Here is a 10,086-nt window from a genome sequence, read left to right as displayed (position 1 = left end):
ATGATATACAATTTCTCATACTGTTATTTTTATTTTGGTCATATCACTTATTTATGATTGATAAAGGGATAGTTCACCAAGAAATAACAATTCTCTCATCATAAACTGTATGAGTTTTTTTCTTCTATTAAGCGCAAAAGAAGATATTTTGAAGAATGTCGGTAACTGAACAGTTGACTGTAGCCATTGACTTCCATAGTCATTTTTTGTTTTGAGTAAATGATGACAGAATTTTCATTTTGGGTGAACTATCCTATCCTATGCTATGTTTAATGCTTTACTATTTTGTACTGAAGCAGTTGTGTGTTTGATTGAATTGTGATGGATTTAAAGCACTAAGCGTTTCTTCTGCGTATGTCAGCATCACTGTCGGCGCTGCGGTCGGTGTTTCTGTGATAAATGCAGCAGTCAGAAAGTGGCTCTTCCCAGGATGTGTTTTGTGGATCCGGTGAGGCAGTGTGCGGAGTGCAGCCTCATCTCACAGAAAGAGGTGGAGTTTTACGACAAACAGCTTAAAGTGCTCACTGCCGGTGGGTTACACAAACACACACTCAAATGCTTTTAACTTGAAACCACTGACACGCTTGTTCCCACTTTTCCATTCGCAGACTCATAGAAGTTTATGATGTTGCTAAGTAAAGGCCGTGGAGAGCGTATGAATGTTACGTAACTCATCCAGTAGCTTACTTTAGTGTACACTGACTTAATGAGTAATCCTTTACCTGAGACTCAACTAAACTGCTGCTGGAAACAGAATTTAGTCACTGTGTGTTTGGCAAAGTTTGTTCTGATGGAATCGCGTAAAACACAAAGACAGTGTTCTGTGATCTCAACTAGGAATGCATGATATATTGGTAAAATTTATAGATTTTCACTTTTTTATATTTAACAGACTCTTCCCATATTGAATATTAATTTTGCATGCTCATTTGCCCTATTATTTTATGCATGCCTGTTTTATCTGCAAACATTGATGTTTGAATATGTCTATTAATGCAGTGTGACTGAAGTGCTGTAAACATTTAATGAGCTCTTTTATTTATGTAGAAAATGTTTTCAAATATGTTAATAAGTCTTTCCACCCACAACCTTACAGCCTTTTATAACCTTGCCTTGTAGGAGGAACTTTCCTGGTCAGAGTGGATTCCTCAGAGAAATCAGAGACCATGGTCTGCCGTTTGTCCAATAATCACAGGTATGCATGTAATATTATGCATGTATCCACAAATGGACCTCTTTTAATGTGATCTATCCTGTCTTGAATCTCTCGCTCCTTTTCTCTCTCAGATATCTCTTCCTAGATGGTGAGAGTCATTTTGAAGTGGAGCTCTCTCGCATTTCCAGTATGCAGGTGTTGACTGAGGGCTCAACCCCAGGAGGTGAGGCTCTATGTGGACAAACGTTTCACAGCAATACAAACATTTTTTTTTTTTTACTATTCTCTTCACACTAGCCAAAAGCTATAGGGTTAGATCTCTGCCACAATTCTGCGTGCAAAATATCATATTTTGAGCGCACAAAAAGTGCATTTTGCACACGCGCAATCTGAGTTTTGTGGAGAAAATAGAAAAAAGAAAAAAGTATTTAGAGCGCACTAAAATCAATTCGGCATTTAAAATAGGGGTGGCATGTATCCACAAATGGACCTCTTTTAATGTGATCTATCCTGTCTTGAATCTCTCGCTCTTTTTCTCTCTCAGATATCTCTTCCTAGATGGTGAGAGTCATTTTGAAGTGGAGCTCTCTCGCATTTCCAGTATGCAGGTGTTGACTGAGGGCTCAACCCCAGGAGGTGAGGCTCTATGTGGACAAACGTTTCACAGCAATACAAACATTGTTTTTTTTTTACTATTCTCTTCACACTAGCCAAAAGCTATAGGGTTAGATCTCTGCCACAATTCTGCGTGCAAAATATCATATTTTGAGCGCACAAAAAGTGCATTTTGCACACGCGCAATCTGAGTTTTGTGGAGAAAATAGAAAAAAGAAAAAAGTATTTAGAGCGCACTAAAATCAATTCGGCATTTAAAATAGGGGTGTTCAGTTCCAGGTTTTTCGGAGTCGACTCTGACTCCAGACTCCCACCATAGGAGTCGATAGAATCGACTCCTCGACTCTATTTACCATGACCATGTCCAAATTAGTCCAATTTAGTGGTGATATTACTTTTAAATGAGCTATCACCGTTGCTTGCTGTTGCCGACCCTTAATTTCACAGAGGGAAAAGTCACGAAAAACAGCCGTGGTAGAATGTTCTCTCAGAATTAAATAAAAAATAATATATTCTTTAATGAATTCGTCACATTATAATGGTCAGGGGATGGCGCTAAATGTATATTGTCTTAAACAGCATTATTAAAAAAATAAATACAATAGGCCTAAATACAAAAATACATACGAATGTAGGCCTCAGTTTTGAACCATAATGTCAGTTTTTAATGATTTAAGCTTCATTTAATGATCGAATAGCCTATATTGAAAACCAAATGAAGCCTATAGGCTGAGTGCATTAAAAATAGGCTAACATTGCATGACAAAACATCAATTATACAAAGCTGTCACAGAAGCATGTATAATTACAAACTACATTTACTATTCCACACCTGTTTCACACATACTCCGTTTGCAGTGCATGTTTTTTTCCTTTCCCATGTTGAGCATTCACTCGACGCGTTCCGAGCGGTGCGTCTGCAGCATCGCAGCGATCGTTCCCGCACCAAGTCTATATTTGCTGTGCTGCACACTAGGGATTGTCAAAATGGCTGAAAAACTAAATTCGAATTTTGTACTTAAATATTATCAAAATTCTAATTATATTAGCATTTAAAATGCATAATTTCAGTTAGGGTGAAGAAAAGCTTTTGGCTTCTCTCCTGCGGCCACAAGAGGGCACCGCTGATAAGGCTGCCTCCTTAACGCACACCTAAAATTCGAATGCAACGTTTTTGCATTCAAATGTGGATTTTTATTTTAAATTCGACGAATATTTTAAATTTGAAATTTTTTTTTGAGAGCCCTTCCAAACAACATCAATCTTAATAACTACTATTAATCTTGTATTTAATCACTTACCTAACTACTTTTAATCTTGTATTTATCACATAACCTATATATTATTGTTCATGAAGGCTGGAAGTGAAAAAGCGCCTTATAGGTGTGCATAATTATTAAGCAGGTTATCTTCTACATATAAAATCTCAAGATGGACTAAAAATGAACTCCCAAAACTTACTGCCAGATTCTGGAAGATAAATTCTTCAAACAGTGGTACAAGAGAATGTGGTGCTGGTCCTTCAAGAGTCACTCTCAACTTACCTGTTTATAAAGCGTATACATAAAAAAAAAAATCAGTCTTCTAGTATTTTATTACACTTCAGTATGTGATTCTTATTAAGTAGGGGTCATTTTTTAGGATTCTATACTTAACTTAAGTCTCTGAGAACCTGACACCTTGTACTTCTGGAGACTCCAGGTAGGTTGCAGTTCTGGAAAATGGTGACGCTGGAGACTAAATGGTTCCTGGTGATTTCACACCTAATTCTTCACCTTAATTCATAATTATTTTGCAGTTAACATGCATCTTTTCTTCTCCACATGTTTTTGACTGACCCTGCTGACTCACTGAGCATTTTGCTGAACAATGGTTATGCATTAATTTGTAGTTTGATTTGAGTTCAATCTCTTTTTTGGCTCATTTTTATCTGTAAAAGAAAATCTGATTAATAATTATGCACACCTGAATATAAGACATTTTTCACTTCCAGCATTCAGGAATAATTATATATAAATGATAAATGATTAAATACAAGATTAATAGTAGTTATTAAGATTGATGTCATTTGGAATTGGTAAAATGTGGTTGGAAAAAAATATGATCAGAATATCAACTTGCATAATAATTATGCATGCACTGTATTTTTCCTCTTCTGCTGTCGAGTTAATGCAAGGAATGTTGTGATTGGTTGTCAAGGCAGCCAATCAGAATTTAGCAGCCTTGTCTCTGATTGGCTGTAATTATGGCATATTGTAATGCTGGGTTGTGTTGAGCAAGTGAGCCGTTGGCATTTAGAGAGCATTGAGGGCGGGCAGCAGGTGAGCAAGCTAGTGAAACGTTGCACGCGCAAAAGAACCTGCACAAATCCAAAAATTATTTTAAATGCAAAATTGATTTTCGTGCGCTCTAAATACTTTCTTCTTTGCGAGACAAACATTTTCTCCACAAAACTTAGTTTGCGCGCGTGCAAAACGCACTTTTGTGGCAGAGATATAATCCCATAAAAAACAGGAGCAAAAACATTTTAGTGAGTTTAGCACATTTGCTAGCACTTACTACACATTTGTTGATGCTAAAAACCTCTCTGAAAAGTTACATTGCATTACTTTTATGCATCTGATCAACGCTTTTATACAAAGCGACCTAAACTACTGTTAAAAAGGTCAGTACAATTTTTAAAATGCCCCCGAAAGAATCACCATGCTAGCCAAAGCTGCATTTGTGTGATTAAAATGGTCCTATTATGCTTTTTCAGTTTTTCAACTTTAGTTAGTCTGTAATGTTGCTGTTTGAGCATAAAAAAGACCTGCAAAGTTACAAAGCTCAAAGTCCAGTTCAAAAGGAGATATTTTATTTAACATAAATCACTTTTCAAGAATTACAACGAACGACTCGTTTGGACTACAACGCATATTTTCTGGTATTTGTGATATCACAAATATCGACGAATAGGACGAGACCTGGTTGAGCTGCACTAGAGAAGGCAACGAGTGTTATCACTATGTCGGATAAAGCTAGCTTTCCCAAGACAGACAAACTTAGAGTGGTTACAATCATCCGGGTTTAAATCACGCTCAAATTGATTTGATTTTGATGCAATATGTACACTGAAGCTCGCAGGTGGCTATGGTAAGGGGCGTGACATTTCCCGACCAGGCGCCGAGTGCTGCCAATCACAACACACACTGGCCCAGCTAACCAATCACAGCACACACTGGCCCAGCTAACCAATCACAGCACATTTCATATTTCAGAAGGTGGGCCTTTATTTGATACAGGAACTATTCGAGCCGTTCATGCCAGACTGGGGAGAGAGGTGTTGTAATAATGTAAAATATGTGAAAAATAATGTGTTTTTCGAACAACCTAGTATGAGAGCCTGTTCTAGTACACCCCCAAAACAAAATCAAGACTTTGAAAAAGAGCAAAATAGGACCCCTTTAAAATGCAGTCAAAGCAGGTTATCTAAAATAACTGTTTTCTATTTGAATTAATTAAAAAAATATATATTCCTGTGATGCAAAGCTGAATTTTGAATGATTTCAAACTGAAATCATTCTAATATGCTGATTTGCTGCTCAAGAAACATTTGTGATTACTTAGTATAAATGTTGAAAACAGTGCTGCTTAATATTTTTGTGGAAACGTTTACATTTAAATGAATCAATTTAAAAGCACTGCTGCTAAACAATAAATCCAGGTAGACTTACTAGTTGTCCTCAATGATCTAGATGGTTGTCGTTGGAATTAGCGAGTACTGAGTCTGTTTGGGAATCACACTGCCAACTTTTATAGAGCATCATCAAGTCTTCCTATCAGATTGTCATAAATTACTTATAATGGACATCTTTTCCGGGTGGATTCCAGATGCTCAGAACTTCCTGTAATACTAATCAATAAAGAGGTTTACTGCCTCGATTCTGTTTCAGAAGAAAGTGAGGTTTCAGCATGAATCTGGTCTTAGGGTTTGTTTTTAAATATAAATTCTTGCATGTAGATATAAAGGAATATATAATATTATGAGCTGAGATTTATTTTGTTAATACAATATGTTAGATGGACAATATGACCTGATCTGATACTGATAATATGATATAGAGAAATTCTTTGAAAGCTTCACATATGACACATTAATCTTCAGATACTCGCATGAATATACAATTGCTGCATTGATTTCTGCTTTAACTGAATGCTGATGGCTATTAACATTGCACTGTAGTACTGAGTTAACTTAACAATTCTATACAACTGACATATACACACTATACAGTGGCCCCAGTAGTTTTTTTGGATACTTAAGAATGACTGAACATCACTGCATTAGACATAAAATATAAAACCTTTCTCTGAACTAACTTCACATTTCTGAGTCATTTTTTTGCTGTGACTTTAAAACGTCCAGGTGATTTCTAAGGGATTTATGAAGTCAGTTCACCTTAAATTCACACATAAATGCCATTTATTTAGATATTTTGTAATTACATGTTTCCTGACTTCAAAAACTTCTTATATAAGCTTCTTATGATGCATACATACACTTGAATACACTCTATTTTTTCCTTTTAACGTTCTCTTCTTTTCTTTAATTTCCTGGTTCTCTTCTGCATTAAGAGAAAGATATATGCTCGTACACGAGCTTGCTGGACAGTCAAATATCTGAAGGTCAGCTTCCCTCTATCTCGCTCTTTTATTTTTCTTCTTCTTCGTCTAAAATATGTGCCATTTAGTTTGTTTTCCTTGTTGTTCCCTTCATATGATGCAAGTAACCTGGCATGCACTCATTTCCTGTGACATGGCTGTAAGTAACAGTGTCAAAGCAAGGCAGTCTCATGAACGGCTGCATGTGCATGTTTATTGTGATGGTCCCTCAGACTTCTGGTGTTTAGGATATCATGCTATTCATGGTTTACCCATCATTCATGTTTGATGGAGATATTTCAGTTGCACTTAAGTATCATGTTACTTTTACATTATGTGAATCACATCAGATAAACCCAAATCTTTGTGTGCAACCCCACCACTGACCTTTGACCTGTTTTTAGGGTGTTCTCTTCGAGCCAGCGGCATGGTGCTTCAATACAAGCCACCAGGATCTCAGAACCTACAGCAGCTCCACATGGACCCTGCCGATGACAAGCGCATCGCGTCTGCCTGGCTTGCAGCCATGCATAAAGTAGGTGTGAATAAAGGAGTGCACTGTATTAAAAAAAATATTATATATATATATATATATATATATATATATATATATATATATATATATATATATATATGCCTTTGATATAATTGCATTTATGTAATTAAGTTTAATTTTATATTCCTAGCAAAATCATTGTGAATATATCCTAAATATTATAATATAATTAAATAAGTCTCTAATAAAAATAAAAAAACATTGCCTTAAATAAGTCAGTTTAAGGCAAGTCAGCCTTATGTATATTCTGTTTAAATAGGAAGAAAATATCCAAAACTGTTTGTCAAACTTATTTTTCAAGAATATTTTTCAAATTAGCAGTAAACCTGATATTAACGGTATCATAGCAGTTGTAATATTAATCAGCACAATTTCTTCCATACATTATTGTGTCCCTGGTATCACACAGCCCTAGTCATAACTAAGAGGATTTTGAGGATTCCTCAATATTATATAATATTATGTTTTCTATTCCCTGTTTGTCTCTAGGCTGCCAAATTCTTGTATGAATCAAGGGACCAGTGAAATGACACTGTGCTGGAGACAGAGAGGGATGGACAGAACAAAACAGAGGAGAGAGAAAGAGATCAAAACCAAGTATTATGTGTTATTCAGTCTTACATGTACTCTAAGATGCTTGTATGATTTCTATTCAATCTTTTGCTTCTACTCCCTGTCGAGACAGACTAGATTTACTTACAACCTCTCTGTCTGGGCCAAGGAGAGGACCAAGTTTTCCGACGACTCTCGTGCAATATGAACATGTATGATAATATATAAACACCATTTAACAGATGCTTTAAGTGTAGTCTCACGTATCAACGTTTTGTAAACAAAATATATTTTGTCAGATATTCTTATTTTAACACAAAATGCTGTGTATCTACTTTTTACTGCCCAAGTATTTACAATATGTAGTGGTTTTTTCCCCTTTCTTAACATATTTGAAACACTTTTGGAATTGTTTTTCCTACACTACAGAATGATGTTTCAGGTCTTCATTTGTTAGTAACGTGTTTGCGTCTGCAGAGCAAGATTTCTCTTTTTTATTTTTTATTTTTTAAACTGAAATTAGAGCAGCCAGATTGCCTGGACTCATATTAAACTTTGTTCTAGGTCATCGGGTTTTGTTTGCTAATTTTCAATTTTCAGTGTACACCAAATAAACAACTGAAATTAGAGCAGCCAGATTGCCTGGACTCATATTAAACTTTGTTCTAGGTCATCAGGTTTTGTTTGCTAATTTTCAATTTTCAGTGTACACCAAATAAACATCTTCAGTCCACGACTGACCATTTTTTGTCTTTGCTAATTTGCTTTTAATTCAAGTTTAGTACTCTGCTAAAAGTACATAAAAAATGATCTTGTTTAGTACAGTACTCATGTATTCTTGAAATCTCAGACTACTAGACATTAACCTTTTGTATAAATATTCATCTGTTGCATAAATATTTTTTGTTGTGTGAAAAATGACACATTTAATTTTTGTTTGTGATGCAGAAACATCCTCTTTGCGACAGATGGCAGGTTTCATTCTTCCTTCTCACAGGGCTGCAGAGAAATCATCTCTGTTCTCATGATGGACTGCTGCTGCCCTCTTGTGTCATGTACACAATAGACCAGAAACTGAAGCTTACAAAAACAAGAACACTTACCATATTGCCACAAACTCCTTGAACTTTCATGCTTTTCCATGTTTATACATTAAAGATGAAGAGTACCATTTTTAACCACCTAGCAACAACTTACATACAGCAATGGCACAGTGACAGAAATTACACCGAAATTCATCTTTAAGTGTCTTATTACCAAATATACATATTTATTAATTATTATGCATTTAATGAATACATAAATGCAAAGTATGATTTATTTCTTTAGGTGTAAAGGTGTGGATAATCACTAAGGTTTTTAATGTTTCCTATGCAGATTTTTATTTATTTATTTTTGTCTACGAATGTATTTATTTAATAAATTGAATGGAAAATGTCACTGCTATTCTGTCTCGAGAATAAAGCTTCCCACTTCTTGAAGATCAGAAATATAAACCAGTAGATCAGAAAATAACCTGGTATGAGCACTATCCTGAAATTTTCCACATCCAACGTAGAACCTGAAAACACAGAAGGTAAATACATTTTAAAAATGTGATATGCTAGCTGTGACAACTCTTGACACTTTAAGTATAAGGTACCTGTGACAAGAAGTGAGAGAGAGGAAAAAATATATATATTAGGATGAAGTCAGATAGTGACAACAGAGGTGAGTTTTCAGCTGTCGCTTGAAAAATGTCAGGGAATCAGCATTCCGGATAGGGGTGGGAAGATCATTCCACCAGCCAGGAACAGTAAATGAAAATGTTCTGGAAAGTGATTTTGTGCCTCTTTGTGATGGTACCACAAGGCATAGCTCACTAGTGGATCTCAGACTTTTGGAGGGGATGTTGATTCGTAAGAGTGGTAGTAGGCAGGTGCTGAGCCTGAGGCTGTTCTACATGCAAGCATCAATGTCTTGAACTTGATGCGAGCCGCAACCGGTAGCCAGTGCAAGGAGATAAAGAGAGGTGTGATGTGGGCTCTTCTGGGCTCGTTAAAGACCAATCATACTGCTGCATTCTGAATCATTTGTAAAGGTTTGACTGTGCATGATCAGAATCAGAATCAGAAGTGAAGTCATGCTGTAGATTTGGAGTGGCCGAGAAGACAAGAAGCTCAGTCTTTGCCAGGTTTAGCTGTAGGTGATGTTCTTTCATCCATGCCGAGATGTCCGCCAGGCAGCCTGAGATCCGTGCAGCTACCGTTGGATCATCTGGTTGAAATGAGAGATAGAGCTGTGTGTCATCAGCATAGCAATGGTAGGAGAAACCATGTGCCTGTATGATGGGTCCCAGTGATGTAGTGTATATGGAGAAGAGGAGGGGTCCCAGAACTGATCTCCGAGGAACCCCAGTGACCAGTTGATGTGCTTTGGATACCTCCCCACCCCAGGCCACCCTGAAAGACCTACCAGTGAGATAGGATTCAAACCAGCGAAGTGGAATCCCTGTGATGCCCAGTGATGAGAGGGTGGACAGGAGGATCTGATAATTGACAGTGTCAAAAGCAGCAGATAGATCCAG

General features: G+C 36.5%; 1 protein-coding gene across 3 annotated transcripts; it reads left to right on the top strand.

Annotated features, from left to right (window-relative positions):
- Nucleotides 1–285: 285 nt before the first annotated feature.
- LOC107568116 (zinc finger FYVE domain-containing protein 21) lies at nucleotides 286–8,870 on the top strand. Of its 3 annotated transcripts, XM_016253963.1 has the most exons (8): nucleotides 286–530; nucleotides 1,120–1,195; nucleotides 1,288–1,379; nucleotides 6,386–6,436; nucleotides 6,538–6,572; nucleotides 6,817–6,947; nucleotides 7,458–7,565; nucleotides 8,469–8,870. In XM_016253963.1, the coding sequence occupies exons 1-8, from the start codon at nucleotides 431–433 to the stop codon at nucleotides 8,584–8,586; spliced, it is 711 nt and encodes a 236-aa protein (XP_016109449.1). In that variant the 5' UTR covers nucleotides 286–430; the 3' UTR covers nucleotides 8,587–8,870. The 3 variants fall into 3 exon arrangements, with proteins under 3 accessions (XP_016109449.1, XP_016109451.1, XP_016109452.1); XM_016253965.1 differs by lacking the exons at nucleotides 6,538–6,572; nucleotides 8,469–8,870 and having other exon boundaries at nucleotides 291–530; nucleotides 7,458–7,568; XM_016253966.1 differs by lacking the exons at nucleotides 6,386–6,436; nucleotides 6,538–6,572; nucleotides 8,469–8,870 and having other exon boundaries at nucleotides 294–530; nucleotides 7,458–7,568.
- The last annotated feature ends 1,216 nt before the right edge of the window (nucleotides 8,871–10,086 follow it).

This window comes from Sinocyclocheilus grahami, unplaced genomic scaffold (assembly GCF_001515645.1).
Source record: "Sinocyclocheilus grahami isolate Dianchi unplaced genomic scaffold, SAMN03320097.WGS_v1.1 scaffold1215.1, whole genome shotgun sequence".
NCBI lineage: Eukaryota > Metazoa > Chordata > Actinopteri > Cypriniformes > Cyprinidae > Sinocyclocheilus > Sinocyclocheilus grahami.
This window is presented reverse-complemented; position numbering and strand designations above follow the sequence as displayed.

What these genes read in the sequence shown, in the direction of transcription:
- LOC107568116 (XM_016253963.1), top strand. Translation starts at nt 431, where the DNA reads ATGTGTTTTGTGGATCCGGTGAGGCAGTGTGCGGAGTGCAGCCTCATC. An exon ending in GCTTAAAGTGCTCACTGCCG is followed by an intron (nt 531 to 1,119) that starts GTGGGTTACACA and finishes CTTGCCTTGTAG; the next exon opens with GAGGAACTTTCCTGGTCAGA. An exon ending in TGAGGGCTCAACCCCAGGAG is followed by an intron (nt 1,380 to 6,385) that starts GTGAGGCTCTAT and finishes TTCTGCATTAAG; the next exon opens with AGAAAGATATATGCTCGTAC.